We start from the raw sequence: 23,124 nt of genomic DNA on the forward strand, positions 1-23,124 counted from the left end.
AATCAAGCCTTTATGGTAGTGGCCAAGCAGAAGCCACTCCTCAGTAAAAGGCACATGACAGCCTGCTTGGAGTCTGCCAAAAAGCACCTAAAGGACTCTCAGACCATGACAAACAAGATTCTCTGGTCTGATGAAACAAAGATTCAACTCTTTGGCCTGAACGCCAAGCGTCACATCTGGAAGAAACCTGGCCATCATGCTGTGGGGATGTTTTTCAGTGGCAGGGACTGGGAGACAAGTCAGGATCAAAGGAAAGATGAATGGAGCAAAGTACAGAGAGATCCTTGATGAAAACCTGCTCCAGAGCGCTCAGGACCTCAGACTGGGGTGAAGGTTCACCTTCCAACAGGACAACGTCCCTAAGCACACAGCCAAGACAACGCAGGAGTGGCTTCGGGACAAGCCTCTGAATGTCCTCGAGTGTCCTTGCCAGAGCCCGGACTTGAACCCGATCGAACATCTCTTAAGAGACCTGAAAATAGCAATACAACGATGCTCCCCATCCAACCTGACAGAGCTTGAGAGGATCTGCAGAGAAGAATGGGAGAAACTCCACAAATACAGGTGAGCCAAGCTTCTAGCGTAATACCCAAGAAGACTTGAGGCTGTAAACGCTGCCAAAGGTTCTTCAACAAAGAACTGAGTAAAGGGTCTGAATACTTATGTACATTTTAGAATAAGGCTGTAACATAACAAAATGTGTAAAAATTCAGAGGTTTTGAATACTTAACGAATGCACTGTATGAAGGTAGCCTACATGTGCCCTTTAAAGAGATCACTAGATGGCCATGCTAGAAAGAATCAAATTGGCTAGATTATTAGTACTAATAAGCAAGTACATGAATAGTTTATTCTTTATTTAGGTGTAAGGTTAAGGGATATGGGTTAAAAATCAGATTTTATGAGAGAAAGTCATACTTCAGAGTTCTGACCCTTTATAACATGGCCAGATAGTTACTACCTTCAGTCTGAGGATGATGATGGAGGGAGATTGTGGCTCAGTTGGTAGAGCATTGCCATAGCAACGCCAGGGTTGTGGGTTTGATCCCTGGGCGACCCCTACGTAACATGTATGCACACGGCTGTGTCGCTTTGGAAAAAATAATCTGCTAAATGGCATAGGCTATATAATACTACTATACGGTTGTTACCTGAGGCTCTTGTCAAACACCTTGGTCCGGAACACCTCCTCCTGGTCCAGGCTGATGGTGCAGAAGGTGCAGAGGTCCCGCTGTCGGTTGGGCCCTGAACACGGACCCAGGTTCTTGCCTTCACCTGCAGGATATGGAGGAGAGGGTCAGAGAGGCAGGTGGGGCTAACGTGGAAAACAGACTTATGAGACCTTGGCAATTATGTCTTTTTCTATCAACCTGCTGTTACTATGGTTGAGAATACTAAATGTGAACATTTAAAATCAAGACTGTTCAATTCCGGTCCTGGAAGGCCTAACACTTCTGGATTTTGTTTTTCTACCTGGTAGTTCATTGCACACACCTGGTGTCCCAGGTCTGAAATAGTCCCTTATTAAGAGAAGACGAAAACCAGAAGTGTTTTTTTATGTCTCTCCAGGGCTGACATTGAACAGCCCTGATTTAAATAATAAATAACACCCTAATGTTTCAACTGAAGTGTGTTCAGTTAGGCCTTCTTTGAGGATTTGTTTTTTGATTTCAACAACTTCATGATGTGGCATGTAGAGGCCTAGTCATTTCATTTATGTATTCAGCCAGGATACTGAGGATAATCCACTCAGTGAGTCCTGGGTTCCATAAAATCGATTGTGTCAGTGACAGTAAGCCTGGTTGGGGTGGCAAGGTGCGGGGCGCACAGGGCGGATGTGGCCTAAATTGAGAGTTGAGCATCACGTAAGATGTGGTCAAAGACACATCAACTTCCTCCCAGCATGCTCCTGGCTCTGACAGTGGAGTACTGATTCACAAATGTGAAACACCTCGAAAATCTCCTGCCAGGTAAACTGCTTGCACGTGGATCAACAGCACAGCAGCAAATGCCCTCTAAAATGGATATCCTACAGCACCATAAGGACTGCACACTATCTGTAATAGAGCTCTGTGTCTCCATCTGCTCTATAGAGCGCTACCAGGTTCATGTTTGCATGAATTTACAATAACACGGTACTTTCATTCAACTCCAAAAAGACTATGACATACAGTAATAAATAGTTTCACACATTAAATGACTAAATCAAAACAATATCAGCTTGTCTCTCACAACTTTCACTGAGTCCAATGTGTGAAGTTCTGAACCACAAGATTATTCAGTGTGAAGTGGTTGACAGCAGTCTAAATTGGTCCGTGAGGTCGGGAGGGATATGTAAGGGTGAGCAAACTTTAAATGGGGAAAAGCCAGAGTCAGGGATCAGGCTCTTTAACAGGCTATTAATGTGTCTAATCCCAGAAAAGGGCTGTGAAAACCTACAGCAGAGCCCTGAGCTACCACTAAGCCCCGGTGAGCCCGACATGCAGGGGAGTTCAAGCCCTCGCTAACCCCATCCTCCTCAACGCGATCCTCACAAAAAAAAGCACTGGTCGCCATGGAAACGGAGGCAAGAGGTCAAAGAGCAAACGCCACGCTACTACAAACTTCTGTTTGTACTGACTAGACTACAACTTCCATTGACACTTTTTCGTTTAAGACAAACAGACACCCAAAGAGGAAGAAGAAAGGTTTCGTAAGATGGCAAACAGTTTCTTACCAAGGGTAGTTCCTCAATTTTTTGGTATTTTTTTTATCTTGCTTCCTGGGTGCTCATCAATGCATGGTAGTGAATCTTTCATTTGTTTTGCAGCCGTTGTATGTGCACACGCGAGTGCATAATGCGTTCATTTATTTTGCTTATATGCACACCTATGGTGACTTTATGCTGGTGTGCATGTCAATGTGCGTGCTTGTTTGTACATGCATGATAGCATCTGCAGAAGTGAGCATCAAATCCAGAGAGAGGGGGAGTAGTGGTGCTGGTACAGTAGTCTATAACCAAGGGCTTCTCATGATACAGGTACTACGATTAGTGCTTTGTAAAATTGTCCAAGTGAAAACACTGATCAAATGAAGAGTCACATCTATCAGACCATTGAGATAACCTCAGATATGTTTGCAAAATTCATACTTTACTAGACTTCCTGAAATCAAGACAGGTTTATGTATGCAATGCTTAGTGTGTTGTTTTCTCATTTTGCAGTAGATGGACAGTGTGAATGGTCTTGTTCTCTCTCACAGCTACCCTTACAAAGCTGACAGTATTGTTTGTGTGCCAGTAACATTCCATCAAAAGATCCTGTTGCGGTACTGTGCTTATTCAAAACTAACAAACTGCCTGCATAAAAGCCAGGTGCGTGTTTAGGAACTCAAGCAAATTCTTTTCAAATGGACTTTGACAAAGTTACTTAAATATTATCTGCCTATAGGCTAGCTGTTAGTCACAGACGCAAGTCATGAAATTACATCCTTTACAGAGGACAATGATGGATGACCATTTGGAATTGTGTTTAGGACCTCAAGAAGTCTCTTAATAGCAACAAAAATGCATGCACCCGACTTTCATGTGAAAGAAGCCATTTCAGTAATCCATCTGTCTTTATGATTATTAATTTTTGCAAAGAACTCAAGAAATTACTAAGGAACTTTTATTAATTCCATTGAAATTAATATTATTTTCCTGCTAAAAGATTGATGGACGAGGATATTTGTGACCAAATCTATCCTGAAAGTGTAAAAGTTCCACTCGAAGTAATGTTTTAAAATTCTGTGTAAATTAATGTTTTTTTCTTAGAAATATGAAAGCAACACAAACCAGCAATTAGCTAGTTAGCTAACCCTGCTGGAGAATAGTATGGCTTAAAATTCTAAAATTATTTATCAAGTGATGATTAAATCTGGAAGAGTGTAATTTCGAAACTAGTTAGCTATTTCAACACAATTAATTTCAGCAGCTAACCAACACACGGAGACAACTTCCTGCCACGAGCGTTTCGCAAAATGAGAACAGAGACGCAACTAACGTTAACTAGCTAGCGTGGACTAGCTATGAATTACACATTCTGATTCGATAGCTATCTAGGTAAGATAGAAACAAATTATCTGTATAGGGAGTGGCACAATTTCACTGAAAGCACTTTACGTTTGCTAGTAATATACACAGCTAGCTTAGCTATGTAGCTAACACTTATCTAGCCAGTTCATGTGTTTTGATGCGTGTATATGGAGAGCTAGCCACTGACTGTACTAGCTAGCCCGTCTTTGCCTATGCTTTTGTCTGGAGCTGGCCTAGCTCTATCAAAGATGAGGAACTGATTAAAATAAATAGCTACATTGCGACATCGTTTTCTGCAAATATAAAACACGTTTGATAGAGGCCCGGGCAACATTCATTCACAACAATGTCTCATATCTTCATGAAGTGCCTGTGTTGATTGTACCGCGCCCCTTTTTTCCCCACGTCGTTCACTTTGTTAGCCCCCCTCAATTGAAGAATGCTGATACAATAAAGACATTGTTCGCACTTACATATCTTTCCCCGCAGGCTTTGTAAAATCCGAATTCTCGTGTCGGCTTCTTCCGCCATGGTCCGACTTGACTGTGTATATGTAGCTACAGTAGTACATTCAACGCTTTGCTATCATATCCGTTTATGAATGCAAGCGAAGGGCCAACCTACTGCAGCGTCACTACGAGCGCTATTGGCCGTATGCTGACATTAGACTAGCTGGAGAGACTTGTGTGAATATTCTTCACTGCACGGGCTCTCACAGTTGGTAAAACAAACGGAAGCTCTGTGCAGTATTTACAAAAAAATATATAAAGGATGAGAGGATGCTCCTCTTTCTCTCCTGTCTCTGACGCTAATATGTTGGTACCTGACCTTCAGACAGACAGCTTGCACAGACAATTACATTTTTTATGCTTGCACTAGGAGCATTTCTTGATATTTTGTTATTTGAAAGTTAAAAATGTTCAGGCCTGCTGCTCATTGGCGAAAATCTGATATCAACTTTGGAGGGGACAATTACATGAAATTTTCTCAAGAGCAATTCCTGAGGGGGACACCAAAAGTAGTGCTGTAACACATAGCCTACATTGTAATATGGTAAATGTATATTGAGGAACCAAAGAAATAAGGTGTTTGCCGTACTCCTAACTACCGGTACCCAAAACTACACAACTAATCACAACAGCAATACCATTGCCTTTAACAAATATTAGTTCAGTCACCAGTTTAAGTTGAGAGTGGGGGTATCCATGGCATTTTCCAATTATGTTCCTATTTTACAAGTCCAAAAAATTGAGAACCTTTCATAATGTTGCCAAACAAAGACTCAACAAACTTACCTGAGACTCCCCGTCTCTGCCAGTCTGTTCCTGCATATCTGTCCCCAACTCTGCTGTCTGTGTGCCATCTGTTGCCTGCTCTGCCTAATGACATCATTGTGAAACATTTCCATTAGAATTTCATTTCTTTCTTATGAACATTTTATCAACTAGTCTTTGAGATATTAGGCTACTAGGGTTCTTACTATGCGTTTTGGTGTATTGAAAAATACTCTGATGTCCGTCTTTTATTTTTCTGCCATTTTTCTACCTGGCTGGCTACACACACAGTGTAGGAGATGGGCTTCTATCATCTTCAATCATTCTATTTGGGCTTCGATCTAAAAGGTAGCTAGCAAATGTGAAACGGATTAAAATGACAAGAGTTGACAACTGTATGAGTTCACCATTTACACAACATATGCTGCAACCTTTTGTAATTTTAATAGTTTGTTTCATATTGTCTGGCTTCCAACAATAGCTGAATTTGCAAAGCTAGCGAGCACCAATTCAGTTTCAGTGGTGTTTGCTATAATCTTTGCTACCCGGGTTAAATAAAGGTGAAATAAAATAAATTAATAAAAGTTCACTTGCGACAATTTAGCTTTTGCAACGAGACCATTAAATATATTTAAGACAATGGTAGAAGAGAGTGTAGTTCTGTTCAGTTTGGATTTTAGTTTATCGCTAACCTTATCACAGGGACTTTGAAGCACTAATTTACATAATCTGCATGCTGATTCCATCTTTGACGACGCCACATAAATGGAATAGGTACTAGCTAGCTTAATAGTTAATATTTGCGCGCTAGCTCTGCATATTCAGCTAGTGTGTGTGCGCGATTGACTGGATTAACCTCACGTCAGTTACGTTCATTGAGGGCCTTTCAGACAGTAGATACGACCCCTCTTTTACCTAGCAAGCTAAGGAACTGGCAGTGGATCAAACCATTGTGAGGCAAAGGGTGGGGGGGTTGCAATCTTTTGAAACTTAAAAACGAGCTATTAAGTGTCTATAATCAGCACAATTGCTTTCATTGCGTATTATTATTAATATTATTTAAATTACATAGTTATGTTTCAGTGATATATTGGGGGGGACAAATCATATTTTTCCCAGGATGGGGGGGTCGTCCCCCCCCCCCCGGGATTTCCGCCCCTGCTGCTGATATAGTTTTGTAAAGTCGGATTGTTTTTTTCTTCTCAGTAATACAGGGAACTGGCTATGTTCACTTCTCATCTCTTTCTTATTTCAAGGTAGTCACAGTTTGGATGGTGGATTGCTTATCCAAGACTATTGAGGACATTCACAGGGACAGAGGGAATACAGGTATGCACATCTGCCTGTCCAAGGCAAGCATAAATGAAGGTGCCTTGTGCCTGTCTATTCGGGTGCCAATCTTCTTTACAACACAGGAACAGCACCCTAGACCCAACCTTATACTAACTTTAGAAAACCATAGCCCCAGCCTGATCTTCACCCATTTTTTGAAACTTTAACCCATGTCCTTATAACCCCTAACCATAATCCTAACCCTGACCTTATTTCCATACGTGTTGTCTTGATGTAAACAAAGTCCGATCCGCGGTCATGCTGGGAAGTCTCTCACTGTCTGTGAGTTTTGCGGTAGGATTGGATAGAGTGCCATTGAAATTGAAATCACCGCAGCTGGTGAGCATTGTCGAAATCAAAACCCTACGCTCAGTTAAGTCATGACGAACTTACTTACAGGACTGACTTTATAACCAAAATTATCCTATTTACACCTTGTAGTCAATTTTGACACTAGAATACATTTTTCTGACTAATGTTGATGCCACAGGCCTGTTTTCTATCAGAGAAGTTGTCTATTGCCTTCAGTTGTACTTTAAAGCATAATTGAGAAATAATTCAAGTTGGAACATTTGTGACATTTTGTCCTTACCCAGGCCTCCTTTAAGGCTCCATAATGTTTCATATGTGGGTGCTACAAAGCAAAAATGTGTCATTTGAAGCTTTACCGCTTGCTCTGTAATATTAGTATTTTGATTTCATTAACAATAATTGTCTTATTACAGAGCAGGCGGTTTCATATGACAACAATTTCTGCTTTGTAGCACCCACATATTAAACATTATGGAGTCAGGAGGCCTGGGTAAATGTCACATTCCAGGTTCAATTAATTATTTCTCAATTATGCTTTTAAGATACAAATGTCAAGTATGTCAACAATCCTTCCACCAAAGGAATCTTATATAGACAACATTTTATGGAAATCCCTCAAATCTGGTAATTTTGTTTTGTTCTAGTTTTGTGAGGAATCACCCATATGGATGTTTTATCTGTGACCACTTACCTCATTGAAGGAAGTAGATTAGATGACCAGATGCTTGTCTGGAGAGGAGACCAGTGCGATTCAATTAGCCGTTTATATAAACCAGAGAAGTTTCAATGTATAAACCTAACCTCCTTTGCATTTGGTTATAGGTATACATGTGTTCCTTATGGGTATCAGCCATGATAACTATGCTTTGAATTGTCAAATATGTGTTATTCATCAATAACTATTTAGACTGTGTAGCTAATTGTAAATAGTCAAACTCTCATGGCCTGTGACTAACAGCTACCTCAATGGTTTATCTTCATTAACACAGTAAACTTACTAATTGAAGGAGCAGAGAGTAGTAGTTAAGGTTTATCCAGAAGCTGGTAGCATTGGGTAACAAGGGGGTTGTGGAGGATAAGGTAAGTACCCTAGTACCTAATAAACCTGTTACCAGATCAGAGCCAGTCCCGACTCCAGGGGCATGGAGAGAGGGGAACATCTCGATATTGTGTCATGTGGGCCAGACTAAAATGTTAAGGGATGATGGGAAAGGAATTAACTTCTCAGATTGGCTGACCCCAAGGCCACCAAGTGACTGTCCAACAGAGCACCAGAGTAAACAGACAGTCAGATTTACTAAGCATTTGCACTTTTGCAAAGTCTACACACTCTTTATTTACCAAAGGTAATACAACTGAGAGTTAGGTAAAACATTTAACACAAAGGTAAAAAGAAGCATTCAGTAAAGAAAACCGTAAAAATATTTGATGGCTTAGATTTGTTTTTATTTCTAATTGCCTAATTGTAACAGCTGCAAACTGTGCATCAGTGCAAGGACTTATCAATTATGGCCTCCTGTTATGGAGCCAGATAGCTGCCAAAAGGTTGAATGTATGTATAATTAGGATCATAAGAAAATCCATACGTAAATTGTTAGGATCAAAAGAAAAGCCATGCGTGAAACATGAAACCTAACCGTTAGAATTTGTACATTTACAGATCTAATTTATGTTACGACTATGAATGAACATTTATACGTTCAATTCTTACTTTAAGTCTCCCTTTACTCGGTTACAGATATTTTTTTTATACGTACTAACTTTTGTCAGGAATGTGGCATCTACAAAGGACATGAACCGAACGTAGCCGTGTGAATGTCGTTGGTTGAGGTTTCCGACATTCCCTTTGAATACACTATTGCATTAGCGTAGCTATCCTGTCCTAACAGACGTTAGAGTTGCTTTGCAGCTTCCGGTTTCATTTCCAAAGTCTAAAGCTTGTTTTAGAACAGCATTCGATAACGACGTTATACCAGTAGATGGCGTCGTATAGGCTTGGGCCTTCAGCAAATGACTTGTGTGAGAAGGATACTATAAAGACACAGAAGAGCCTTGTCTAGAATAACCACACGAGCTGCAAAATAGAAAGTAAATATGATTTGGGCTAAGCCTATTCCGCTATCTAAATATGCCATGCTGTTGTGTGTTATTTAATGGCCTTATAATTGCATAATTTATTTTTATAGCCATGTGGGGCTACTGTGGTGATCATTTAACCTAATGAATCAGACTTTTTCCACTATTTGAGAGCATGGACTGTAGGCCTTAGGCGATTCCACTATTTGATTTAACAAAATTATTTAGTGGCCTGTGAGTTAGTGTCTCATCTTAATGGGAGGCCTATAATTAAAAACAGTTATACAATTCAAATAGTTCTACAATTATTCCACAGGACACCAGTACCTGAAATGATAGCCTAAATTGCAATGCCTTCAAATTGAAGGCCTATTTTAATATATATATTTTTTTTGGTGTGGATTGGCCTAAATTAAGCATTGAATTATTAAAGTGATAGGGTAAATAACTTTTGGAGAATTTAGATCATTTTGAATACACACATGGATTTCAATAAACAAATGGATAAGACTGTTCTATTCTCTTTGATTTAGTTCCTATTGGAACTCAGACAAATGACTGAATGGATGACATATTGACTGAATGAAATGATTTAAGGTGAATGAAGGATAACTTAAATGTTCAAATATGTTGGCATTTAACATATGCTCTGGCTACTAGGCAAATAGGCCTACATTAGAGTATAATGACTATGGCTGCATGCCTCCAGAAGGGCATCTCCTGAGGTTGAGGGGTGCTTTTCTGAAGGCGCATTGTGCTGCATGGAGATCACAAGCTCTTCAACTGGGCAGCAGTGTTGTGATGGAGGGAATAGCCTATAAGGAGACTATCTAATACCACTGCAACAGAGTTATTGTAAAGTGTGGGAATAAGCTTATGCCAGACTCCGCCTACATTTAACCTCTCCCTTGTTCATTTCAAAGTCCATATGTCCATGACCCGATTCATATAAATCATGTCAAATTATAAACCCTTCCTACAGAATATGCTTTGGCAAGATTTTGAATGATGAAATACATTTCATAATACCACTCCAGTGATCATATATAATTCATAGATTCACCAAACAGCTATTATTATTCTGTGTTTCATTATTCCTGGTATATACTACTGGTTATGATTTCAGACAGAGCTCAGAGAATTGCATGGTGCAATATTGTATTAGTCATATGTTGATAAGGTGCATGCATGGGGATGTCCACATCACCCAGAGATATGTCCATGCTGTAGAGATACACCTAGCGGACTGAAACTTCACTGTTGTAGGAATAATACAGCTAGTGCTATCTAGACTTGCGCTGGCAAACAAATCCATTACATTAGCTACATAAATGTGAACTCAACTGAGGAGTAATAGAGAATGGACACTTTTAACTTGAAATCGTGCAGGATACCTCTTTCCTGTTTCTCTGACTTGCGTTTTTTTTTATACTGTGTTCTACTTGTTCGCGTAGCACTTCTTACAAGCCGTTGGGTGTAAGTTTTATTTATTTTTTGGTGAGATGAAACTTCCAAAACTCTGAAAGATATTATTGTATGTCAGAATTACAACACACGATTTGTTCAAGCCTAAAATGTTAGTCCATAATTAACATAGTATTTTGTATGTTCACAGATGAAATTTCACGTTTGCGTTTCACGCATGGCTTTTCTTACGATCCGAACAAATTACGTCTGGATTTTGTCACGATCCTAATGATACATACGTTCAACCTTTTGGCAGCTATCTGGCTCCATATCCTGTGTACTTATATAATCCAACAAAAGGAGGGTCTGTGTGTGCCATGCAATAATTAGTCCTCTTAATTCCAGAATGTAGCATAACAGCTCTTCTTTGCAATTCCTGACAGGTTGATTGTTTGTTTATTTATCTAAATAACCCAAGACCCGTGAATAAAACAGGCATGTGTGTTCTTCTCTTGTCATCATCTACTAGTTCATTAATTAGTTATTCCCTCTGACACACAAACTGCATTTTGTCAACTTGTCAGTTTGTCAACTTTGTAACACGTCATGTATATTATTTTAAAAGACACATGGGGATTCTCATTCATTTTGATGGTGCACGTGGTGCTGTCAGTGGTAATGACACTACCAAAGTGGTGGACAGTCTATTTATATGAATGGTAGCCTATACAGTCAAAAATTCAAATTATTATAAAGTGCAAATAACTATGCACAGTTAGCATATGTATAGAATATGGACAGCACAATCATTATGAAATAGCCTCAAAAAGCAAAGAAAAAAAGTACAAAAATAAATCCCCTTTGTTAAAAAGATTTGTGTTGTAAGCAATTTGTGTTATATGCAATTTACATAGATGTCAGTTAGGTCCTCATATTCAATATCTGCTGTTCATTGGCAACTTATTATATCTGTTTTCCAGACCTGGGTCAAAAACATAATAATCCAATGATGTTTTCAAAGTACTTGAGGTGCGCTTGATTTAGTTTGGGTCCATTATTTCGGGCAAACTAACCTATATCAAGCACAGCATATTGACATATGTATTTTATTGTTGGTCTGCAACTTACTGCATAGGCATATAGTCACTTAAAAGTATTTCCCTCCTGAATGATAAGTATTATCTTTGTAAAGAGGACTCCTCTTTACACTGTGTGTACACTTCTCTGACTTTGGCGAGGAGCGAGTGGTTCCCCTAGTGACTGAATCTTGTTTCAGATGTGTAGAAGAAGACTGCCCATAGCTAAAATGACTGTCTTCTCCTGGTGTGGTCAGAGGGGCCTTATGACTGGGTGTTTCTCTACCCATAAAGTCTACTTGCTTCTGCCTTTTGGAAGTGAGGCTTTTCTGATGTTGCTGTTTGTGTTCAAAACGCTTTTTAGACTTTCTATACTGCTTTTCTGAAGGGGAAAGCTTTCTATACCGCATCTCTGAAGGGGAAAGAGAAAAGGTGTCAGTGCAGGGGGGTGACATTGGAGTTTTCATGTTGGAGTTTCTCTCTTTCTGATAGTGTCCATCACTGTTTATTCTAAATGGATGCTCTCTTTTGGGTGCCACTGACATGTAGTCACCTGTGTCCTCCCATTCCTCGTGCTTAGGCTCTATCTTCTCTGTTGAAAAACTGCCTAGTGATCCCGCTGGCGCTTTGCTCTCCTTGTCGATGCTATATTGATCCTCCCCTTCCTCTGTTTTGATGACAAGCTTTTTCAGATTTAGGCCTAAGTCCAAAGTTGCTGGCCGTTTTGGGACTGTGGGGTAGTCGTCTTTGCTGTACCCCTTTCCTGCTGTCTCCTTGTGTTTTTTTTCATGGCTCTTCTTGGTTGCGAGGTAGAGGAAGCGCTGTGGGCAGAAGGAGCAGCGATACCGCTTCTCTGTGCTGGGGCTGCGGGCACAATTGTCAAAGCAGGAGCCATTTTCCATACAGCTCTTGCATATGTAATCCCTGCTGTCCTCAGCGGTCTTGCAGCTGGCACTGGAGGTTTCCCTGGGGGGACACTGCTTTGCACAGGTTCGACAGAAAGTTGGGTGGCAGCCAATGACATGTGCTCTCAGACCCGATGCCGTTATGAAGGTGCTTGCACAGATGTCACAGGTGTACGTCGTCTTTGGGCTGGTGTTTCTGAGACGTTGTTTCAGCTCTGTGCCCTCGATGGAGATGCTATGTTCAGCGCTTCTGCATCCTTTATCCAGGTAGTCTTTTCTGGCCCTGGGCACTATTGAGGATGTCATGGAATAGCGTAGACGACGTCTCTCTTTTCTGTGTTTGGATCTCAGTTTCTTACTCTTCTTCTTGGGTTTGTAAGAGTAATAGGGACGCCAGAGCTTGTCAGCTGTGTCACGGTCAGTGTGGTCATCGCATGGCTCTGGCTCTATGACAGAAGTGACCTCTGTCCTGAAGCGGAGGCTGGAGCTCTCCATGCTACCCTCTGCAGGCCGGCCCTGGTCCCGACACCTCTCCTCTACCTGGCTCCCGCTGCTTCTTTTCCTCTTCCTGGGGAACAGCTTAGAGCCCTTGATTCTCCGGCGAATGATGGCCTCATTGCCAATTTTCACTGTGATCTGGCAGAGTGGCAGAACGTGACCATCCACGGAGGGACCTGGACACGCAGGTGTGGCAATGTACGTTTCAGTTTCCCCCCCTGCAGTCTTGCTAGGCGCCAGGCTCTCATCCCCTGGCATAAAAAGCTGACTGGTCATGGCTTCAATTCTCTGTGCTGCAGCTGAGAGCTCACATAGCCTGTTCAGAGAGCTGGATGGGTCGATTTTTAGGAACGGTATATTATGACTGTTGCCCTCCAGGTTCTTAATCCCTTGGAATGCGGCACCATCTCCATAGTCCAGTGGAGGGGACTCCCCACCTGCCTGCATTATGGCCAAGGGGGTTGTATAGCTATATGGAGGCCCATTAAGTTCGGAGTGAGAGGCCTGTTTTCCTGTGCCTGCATCTTGGTCTACATCTTGGTCACAAGGCTGATCAAAACTGATGCGTGGCATTACTGATGCTACCACTTTTGGAGTGGCCATGAATGTCACAGGCATTGAGAATAAAGCAGCATCTTGCTTACCCATAGTGCCAACATCTTCAAATGGAAGGATGGGAGAGCTGCAGCCCAACGGGGCCTGCTCGCTGCCCTCCAGCTCCTCTGAATAGGTCTGACTGTAAGTCTTATACCGTCTCTTTCTAAACTTCATAGGCAGAAGCCTGTAGAGTTTAATGGGGTAAACGCTGCCCTTAAATCCACCATTTGCTGACTTCTTACTCACAGACAATCTGGGATCGATTCCGTGGAAGGCCTTCTGGTGGTTCTTTAGGATGTAGTAGGTCATGAAGGTCTCTAAGCAGAAGATGCACTGGTAGCGGCGCTCACCTGTGTGCCAGATCTCGTGTTTGGTGCGATACTCGGCTAGGGCAAACACTTTATTGCAGTAGTGACAGGGGTACGCCCTCTGCCAGGAGTGCACATTCTCGTGGCGCTTCAGACTGGAGATGGTCACATATGCCCGTTTACACACACTGCAGTTATAGACCCTCTGGCCTCCACTAGGTTTCACTAACCTATCTAAAGCCTGCAGTGTTTTTGAGGTGGGGATCATTTGGAGGCTGGTTGGAAGGAAAGGGTCAGGGAGTTCAGGAGGATATAACTGGACATCAGTTGCTGTATTGTCCATGCTTGGCATGCTGTCTGAATAATGGTCTGCCCCGTCCTCTTTGCCTTGGGGCTCGTGTTCAGGCGAGCCCCTCTGTGCTTTCGGGCACACCGTCTCGTGGTTCCGCAACCGCTTCAAATGCATGAACTTCCTGCAACAAAACTTGCAAAACAAATGACTGACAAACCTTTTTTTGTGCATTTCTGTGTGTACGGTGAGAAGTGCTTTATTGGTGAATATCTCTGGACAGTGCTCACAGCCATAGATTGATATGCTATCTTCCGTGTGGGGTGAAAGTGGAGGTGGGTCCAGCTCCCTGTAGCCATTATCCATGGCTAGAGGAAGCTCATTGGCCCTGCTTGTATGCACATCTGTCTGCGGGTATAATGACGGAGGTGACGTTCCCACAGGTTGTACAGTGGGCTTTATTAATGCTGGGCTGCTTCCAGTAGGATGCACAGGTTCAAGTGCTACAGCCAGTGTTGGAGGTGTGCTTTTACTCAAGGCGGCTCGCAGTCTGTGGCGCTTTTTGAGTGGGCCACTGTTCCTGTTGGCCAGTTGCCTTGATTGGGACTGTGTGGGTTTGGTGCCCTTCTTGTTGTCCTCCTGGTTGCCAGCCCTGTGCTCAGGGGCCCTGGGTCCCTGGCTGATGACTGCGTAGGAGTGCTCTGACAGCGCCTGCATGGGCTCATTGTCCATCGCGAGGGGGCAGGGGGCAGGGCAGGCTGCTGGGGTCTGTCCAAGGTCAGGTGACTGCCTCTCCCCACTGTGCAGGTCAAGTGGGGTGAAGAGGTTATTCCCGGGACCCACCTCAGTGATAGAGAAAGCATTGGTGATCCGTGGGCCTCTTGCACTGTCTGGCTGATCTGGCCTGGAGGTCTCCTTTTTCGCTTTACGGGGCCCACGGGCCTTACTACGGCCTGTGGTCTTAGCAGGGTTGGTTGAGGTCTGGATCTTTGGCCCACCTGAGCCCTGCCTGTCTTGTTCCACCAGTTTCTCTAAGAAGGGAATCCCCAGTCTTTTTCCAGCTGCCATCAGGCATCTAGTGTTCTCTGTGCTAGGTGAGGATGTGACCTTGGAACAGTAGATGAGGTTGAGGATGCTGGCGAACACCTCAGACCTCAGGTCCATGAGCTCCAGCACCTGGCTGGAAGTCCACACCTCAGGGGAGGTGAAGGCGCTGCGGAAGTATCCGCTGCAGGCAGCCAGGATGTTCCGGTGGGCCCGGAACTTGACATCCTCCACCACGATGGTGACATCACAGAAGAGGCCCTGGGAGCGCTGCTCGTTGAGCCTGCTGAGGAGCGCCTGGGGATGGGAGCTATCCACCAGGCCCTGGGTGCAGGGAGACGCCACCGTCATCTGCAGAGAGGACATAAAGGAAACAGGCATTCTAATTGGCTTCAAAACATTGATAGTCAATTGCTAATGCACATTGCTTATATTCACAATATAAAATATGAACACATTCATTACATTTAGATGGCACTTGCAACATCAGGGTTGTGGGCTCGATTCCCACGGGCGAGAAGTATGCACTTACAGTACTACTGTAAGTCGCTTTGGATAAGAGTGTCTGCTAAATAACTAAAATGTAAAAAATATGGAATGACTTTCTGGAATGTAAAAAGAAAAAAACATGAAAGGTGTGCATACATTTTCTTATGTGGAATTGGAAATGGTGTTATTTATTCTGTGTTTTTGATTCTTTGGTATTTCAAATAATTTAGGCTATAGTTGTGCAAACAGTAACAATTCCTTCCATACAGAGATAATCTAAGGAATATGATTTAAGTTACTTTGATTAAGCATGGGCTGGATTTGGCAGTAATGGCCTTATGGAAATCAAGTGGAATGTGTCAGTTTTATAGGAAAGCAATCCAGCTGTTCTTACTTTGTCACACTAGATGGCAGTAAAGTTTAAGGAGATGCTGGCATACCATATCTTGAAGAACTGTAGGTCATATGTTGCTTTCCACAAGCCTATTCAAATAGATTAACCAGAACAATATCTAGTTCTCATGAGAATATACTAATGTAATACTTCTGTAAAAAGTTACAACAGCACAAAGATGTCCTCTTGACATTACCTTTAAATGTTTACAGTGCTTGGAATAACCATTGTACATGAAGAATTTATGATGATTCTCTTTTGAAAAAAAAAAAACTCCTGGAAATAAGCACTCACCATTGTTTGAAAACCAATTAAATGAAACTCCTTGCTTACAGATACTTCTATTTTACATTTTGAATAATTGCCTCAAATGTGATAGAAATATATATTTGTAACCTATTCCTGAAGACTTATTGCTTCCTGGTGACTCTGTTGTTTTGTTGTTGCCCAAGCTGATGAGGCACATTAGGCTACTTAATGCAGAATGACTACAGTCTGGAGGCTTAATAAACCGTGACTAAATGTGCACTAGTGAAGTGCCTGAAGCAAAATGTCTTGTACCTGGCAAGTGATACAGCTGGTGGAGTGGAAACTACAGTGAGGGCAAACATGTTGTGATTCAGCCAGGATGTGGACTCGTTCTATCTACTTCAGTCAGTCGTTTAATGCCGTTCCAGGTGACCAGCCATGCTAGAGTCATTGCCCTTACTGGCTGGCAGGCACATCAGCATATTTCATAAGGAGAAGCACACTGGGCTCAGGTTGATGGCAGTATATGAGATGGGAAGATTGTCTCCCCTGACTCATTCGTCCTTTCTGCCCCTAGCATTAGTTAATTATTCGTAAGCACTGGAGGAATGTTTTGACCCACACACAGCTTAGTCAGAGCTAATACAGGGATACGTAACCAACACCTTATAATTGAGACGGGGTAGCTGGGTTGGTTGGGCTATAGAGCCACTGTAGAGGAACGACCACCATGCTGAGACGATTTAGCTCTTTTTAGAGCAGAATTCAGTTGCTAATCCAGTCACGGCTCGCACATGCAGCTTACACAAAACGCCATCTGTTTCACTATATGCATTTATAGACATCTGTAGAGCATTCCCACTGGGCTCACGCTCGTTGCTTCCACGTTGTTTCCACATTGTTTCCACGTCATTTCAATGAAATTACATTGAACCAAATGTGGAATAGATGTTGAATTGGCATCTGCGTCCAGGGGGGTTGTTTTATGTTTGTGTGTAAAGGCAATAATATGCTGAGTCTTCCGACGCTGTTGCATGTGGTTCAGTGGGATTTCCATGTCTCTTATCGTTCTGTCTAACCTAAGAGAAAATGTAAAGAGCACAGCACTTCCTGTGTGTTCCTCCCAGGGGTGTGCCTAAGTCACTGTGTGAACTGGTCTGAGGCAACACCTCTGTCAGACTCTCACACAGGATGATGCTTAGGTTACACGCAAAGGCAAGTAGCTTCTGCAGTTAGCCTAAATGTAGCCTACTGGTATCAGCATTTCATTATTTTTTTTGCTTTCTGTTTGCATGACTTATTAACATGATTCTGCTGAAGCATAGGCGACATAGTTCTATTTTTATGAGCATCCTGTGATTTTTGTCCCTGACTTCTATCCAAAGGGGTCTCTGGACACTTCTTTATTTTAAGATCAGCGTCATAACATACTTCCTAATGCAAAATTTCTTCTTTCCCTGTCAGACATCAAAGATGTAATCCCAAAGCACTTTGGACAGCACCACAGCTTTGCTTACAGAGAGAACAAGGCTATCTGATGGTATAGGTCGGTTCTGCAATTGTGGCATTGTTGTTATGCATATATTACGACAGGTTATACATATGCGCAACAAAATGCTGTTACTGTAATTTTCCATGGCATGGTGGCCATTTTCTATTTTCTTCTTTATCCTCGTTGTAGGTGAGCTGTTGGGGTAGGTTAAAATGGCTGCCCGTTTATGGGGTACCGTTTGTCCCTGCTCCAGATTGCCATTAGACCATGATGTTGAGATGAGACCCCTTCTTCTTAACAAAAAGATCACTTTCCATATACCCTCGGTTGAGTACTTCCCGAGAGGCATTCTTATTGCACCCAGTTGCTTGTTTACATACATTACACCTATGTGTGTAATAATATCATTGAAACTGTTCTCATTTTCAGGTCTCTGTTTCAACTGACTGTCCTAAGCATTACGTGCTACATATTACTCAGAAGAGGCAGGGAAGAATGAATAACCTAATGACAGATTTACATAATTGCACAGCAATAAACCATACATTCAGCCCCAGGCCATAAACACTTTAATTTGACTTAACATGTCCGTATTGAAACATAAAAATGTCGTTTTTTTTTGTAACTTAACTTAAAGTGATCACGCAACCTTGTTTGAAAATTAAAAAAAAAAAAAAATCTTAATAAAATACATATTTTTGCTAATGTTTTCTCTAGGTGCCACGATTACAATATGGCTGGCAGCAGACCAAGAGAAGCCTCGCCGTATCGTTGGGAAACAGCCTCCTGCCTCCCCGTCTGACAGGCCTCTGTTGTCACGGCAACATGCTGTGGCGCAGCGCTTATTGGGATTCAGATTCAGATGGATGGCGGGGCAGGCGGGTGACTGCATTAGCTGTCTGGGGATTTGGTTTGGTCCTTCCTCACAGCGAGCCGTGCCTGTCTGAGAGCCCCAGCACTGCAGATCTCTCATGCTCCAACGCCACCGCAATGGAGGCTTTCCGCCCTTTGTTTCCACTCTGGATATGTGTCGGTCGGTGTGAGAGTCTGCAGCAGAAATGCAGCAGTCCGATGGACTTTCTCTCTCTTCCGCTTACGGCAGGCGATGTGCTTCAGCCTTGATGCTGATTTCCCCTGGTTTGTGTCGCTTTCCATGCATTTTCATCTGGAAATTGCCTGCATGTCTGCGGTTTCAGTTGATTATTTTCAATAAGGACTGATATGACCAATTCTCTCATCTTGATGTGGTTTACTCTGTTCACATATTGAGCGGAAATGTTGAATTAGTCAAAGGATGTCTCTTTGCCACACCCTAGTTCACTGTGCCTTAGAATATCATTCGATGTGCATTTCAAAACCTGAAAAATGTAAATACCCTAATTGCTGTGAACCACAAGGCGAGAAAAAAACAGTCTCGAATGCAAGCTGTCTAGTCAAACAAAGAGCGAAAATGTCATAGCAAAACCCACACTCAAGCCACCCCGTGCAATATGTGTATTTCTGTTAAAAAGCGGTTGTAGATTGGGTGGAAACGTGCAGAACATACCTTTGCGAATCAGAGAAAATGACACAGAAGGCGAACAGCTGACACAGAAGACGAACAGCCAAAAACATTACACAGTGTCCCCTCTACTGTACAGAAGAATAAAAAAAAACTTTGAAAGGAAGGCGAAAGTATACACTTTTTTTTCTAGACTTGTCGCTGCCCAGTGGTGCCGTTAGAGGCAGAGCTTTCGCTGTTGTCTTTCTTGCCTCTCCCTCTCTCACTCCCTCCCTCTCTCTTTCTACGCTGCTCACTCCAGCTCCAACGTCCACGTCCTTTGCCTAGGTCCTGGTTGAGTACTCCGCTCTCTCCTATTCCACCCAGTCCTTTCCTGGCTTGCCCCAGCTCTCAGACCATTGATCACAGGATTCCCACATTAACGTTTAAAAATAGCTAGATTGGACTATGGGTCTGTCTGCTGCCCGGGCAACTTGAGTCCAGCGGCATCTACTCTGCAGTCGCCAAGCAGGAAACGGCAACTTTATTAAGCATGGCTGAGGACGGTAAGACAGAGCGGCTCAGTGCTACATCACACACTCCTACGCCGTGCTGCACAGATCAGAGAAAACGCCTAGGCTGCATGCCTGCTAGCGCGGCTACGGCGATACAACTTCAACCATACTACAAAGCACACCCACAATCACATTTCTGCTCGACCTCCACACCGACACCATTCATACGGTATCTTACAGGGAAGCTGGATCTGTAGCTCACTTTCAAACACGTCATATCACACTTGCCATCTGTCTCATGCCTATGCACACAGGCGCTTTCTCTTTGTGCTACTGTGTACACTCAAACCCTCTCTTGCTCTTTGTCAGCACATCTGTGTACATTGCCTCATGAACACAATTAGCCTGCTATGCTCTTGTTTGTATATAGCAGCATGATCAATGAGATATCGGCGACTATTTTTTTTTGACATTTTACCTTTATTTAACTAGGTAAATCAGTTAAGAACAAATTCTTATTTTCAATGACGGCCTAGGAACAGTGGGTTAACTGCCTTGTTCAGGGGCAGAACGACAGATTTGTACCATGTCAGCTCGGGGATTCGAACTTGCAACCTTTCGGGTTACTAGTCCAACGCTCTAACCACTAGGCTATGCTGCCAACTATATATAGCTTATTTATCTCGCCTGCTTCTGTGCACTTTCAGAGTAAGAAAAAAGGACTGAGGAGAGAGCTGGAGGAGAGTGGGTTCGTCTTTGTAGAGGCTGCTGATGGATGGGAACACAGAGGGATGCCTCAGCACTGCAAAGTGCAGGGGGGAGGGGCTAAACCAGGCAGGCAGGGCACTGCTAGCCCCGCCAGCTGCTGTAGACGCAGACAGTCGCTTTATACGTATGAAGACCGAGGTTTTATCACAAGTGTTTTTGAATTTGCATAACGTGTCTCCGCTTTCTTTCCGGGCTTAGGGATACAGCTTCTGCACCCGAATGTGAAAACCATGCACATTTTATATTTGACTTGGTGTCAGAACAGATTTGCCTCCTGAAACAAATGGGAGACATTCGCTGTGCAAGTCCTGCCAGTGTTAGTTCAGCTTATCATGACAATCCCCATGCCTCTGTCCCCTTCTGCTCTCTGTGCTTTCTCTGTCTGCTCAGCCGTCTGCCAGCTATTTCTGGTGCAGGCCTACCCGGCTTGATTGTTGACGTTACCTGAGTGCAATCAAGGCCCCTGTCTGCTTGCGTTGGCCTGGGGAAGCAGTACACCAGCCTGGCACCACGCCAGCCCTCACACTTCTGTAAGCTGCTACACTTTGGCATGACCTTGTTACTATGGCAACCGTCTAAGAAAACAGTGCTACCTTAAAAGCATGCTGTTATGGAACATTAAAAGTTTCAAACCTTACAAGGTCTGGGAGGGAGCCTCGTAAAGCCAGAGGAAATATGATTTGCCATGTTTGGGTGGCCACTATCATGCCTCCATATTGCAATTTCTATTTATCTCAGTTTTTCCTCTGGTGTCTTTCTGTTCTCTTCCTCCATGCCTGCTATGTATGGTTAATGGTCTTGCCTGCTTCCTCAACCTTTTCCTGTATTCGTAGTCTTGCCTGCACAAATCGATTTCCACTGGTACACTGCAGGCGAACACGACATCCCAAAACAAATAAGCCTAGCTCTCCTTTACCGTCCATGCTCTTTGTTCTTTACAGTTTTGACAACTGCAAATGAAGTGTCTGCAGTACCTACCGTTTGTCTCGCTCACCACAACCCCTCTCCCACATTATTTGTTAGTACTTCAAATGTTTTGCAAACTAAGAGTACAGAAAGAGCAGTTGAAATTTGAACAAATCATTTTGACAAATTATATTGCTATGAACACAGATTTATTATTTGTGGAAATTGGAGAAATAAAAAGGATCCAACCTGCTGATTCATTGTTGCCATTTTCTGTGACGAATTCTTCTTTCACTCTTGAATAAATGCTTGGAGATTCTTCCCTGTCAGACAGATCACATATCAACAATGTTTGATGTGACTTTACCATTTACTTTTCACATTTCATTTAGTTTTAATAGAAATTGTGTAGATGTTTTCCTTTATTCTGACATCCTCAATTTGTTTGGCACACCCATCCATTAAATGCATTACAGCTGGGATATTTTCAAAACCACAACAAAAGAAGGCATGCCTTAACTGCCTCAGTCTGTCCGTAGCCACTTGCTGGGGCCTAGACAAGAGGAACATTGATCGTCAGGGAAACCAAGCCCAGCTGGGGCCTAGACGAGAGGAACATTGATCGGCAGGGAAACAGAGCCCATAGTGCAAGCCTGACTAGGCCTTGTTTTCTCCCTTTCAAAACACACACACACACTGCGTACATAAACACCATGATCCTCATAACTGTTGCGCTTGCACATCCAACTCACTTGCTCAGATGCCGACCAACATTTTTCCTCCCGGATGGTCCTACATGCCCGTTCGCTGTCGCTATGGAAGTAAGCAGTCCCTCTGTGGAGTGTGTGTGTGTGTGTGTGTGTGGGAAGGAGAGCTCTAGCTAGCCAGCTCCAGGCCCGCTCTCTGGGCCTAGTCATGTAATTTACCTTCCGCCTTCTCCTCTGTTGACTGGTGGCTGGCTGCCGGTGTGTGTCTGGGCCCAGCCTGGGCACACAGATTCTCTCTCCAGTCCACTCCTGAGACGCTGCCGTCTGGAGGCTGATGAGGCCCTGACACTGCTGCGTCACTCCTGCTGCATCACTGACCCACAAAGAAGAATTGAGGAGGAGGAGGAGGAGGAGGAGGAGGGGTAGTGGGAATGTGTTGCAAGGGATAAACGAAAGAGGGTGAGCTCTGCCCGAACACACAAATAGAGAGTGAGGCTTCCGGGCTGGTCGGCTGTCGCAGGCCTAGCCACTGTGGTATTCAGGAAGTGGAGCCAGAGACCGATCTCTTATTGTTACGTAATGAATATTTTTCCTCCCAGACCCAGCTGAGGAGGCGGTGTTTAGCGACTGACTCAGGCTAATAATAGAGTTCAGTACCATTCAGGGCTGTGTGTGTGAGGGAGACTGATCCATTTCGCTCCCCGAGGTGAGGTATTTGGACACAGTTGGTTGATTGAATGATTGGTTGATTTTTACAACTTAAAGACACAAGTTTTGAAACAACAATACATGCATTTAAACTATCTCCATCGTCTCCTTTGTGACGTTGCAATGTAAAGAGAGATTTAATTTTTTTAATCAATAAACATGTTCTCTGTTTTACATTACTCTCCCCTTATAATGTAGAGGGCGAATATTAGTTATTTTATTTAAACAAATTAAGTGGGGTTAA

At 43.1% G+C, this 23,124-nt stretch overlaps 2 protein-coding genes across 5 annotated transcripts in view; both read right to left on the reverse strand.

Annotated features, from left to right (window-relative positions):
• Window positions 1–4,687, reverse strand: part of LOC115206149 (ras GTPase-activating protein 2-like) — a 45,563-nt gene extending 40,876 nt beyond the window's left edge. Inside the window, exons 1-2 of the mRNA XM_029772799.1 lie at window positions 4,528–4,687; window positions 1,152–1,275 (exon numbers count right to left, since the gene is read on the reverse strand). Of these exons, the coding sequence (XP_029628659.1) occupies window positions 1,152–1,275; window positions 4,528–4,585 (182 nt within the window). The 5' untranslated portion in view covers window positions 4,586–4,687. The remainder of the gene's footprint in view (window positions 1–1,151; window positions 1,276–4,527) is intronic.
• A 3,583-nt stretch (window positions 4,688–8,270) lies between these two features.
• On the reverse strand, window positions 8,271–22,683 carry LOC115206147 (zinc finger and BTB domain-containing protein 38). 4 transcript variants are annotated; one of them, XM_029772793.1, is made up of 3 exons: window positions 22,392–22,683; window positions 21,715–21,788; window positions 8,271–15,523 (listed from the first exon to the last, which is right to left on the reverse strand). In XM_029772793.1, the coding sequence occupies exons 2-3, from the start codon at window positions 21,733–21,735 to the stop codon at window positions 11,603–11,605; spliced, it is 3,942 nt and encodes a 1,313-aa protein (XP_029628653.1). In that variant the 5' UTR covers window positions 21,736–21,788; window positions 22,392–22,683; the 3' UTR covers window positions 8,271–11,602. The 4 variants fall into 4 exon arrangements, with proteins under 4 accessions (XP_029628653.1, XP_029628652.1, XP_029628651.1 ...); XM_029772792.1 differs by having other exon boundaries at window positions 22,218–22,683; XM_029772791.1 differs by having other exon boundaries at window positions 21,715–22,018; window positions 22,218–22,683.
• Window positions 22,684–23,124: the final 441 nt, after the last annotated feature.

Source organism: Salmo trutta, chromosome 13 (genome assembly GCF_901001165.1).
Source record: "Salmo trutta chromosome 13, fSalTru1.1, whole genome shotgun sequence".
NCBI lineage: Eukaryota > Metazoa > Chordata > Actinopteri > Salmoniformes > Salmonidae > Salmo > Salmo trutta.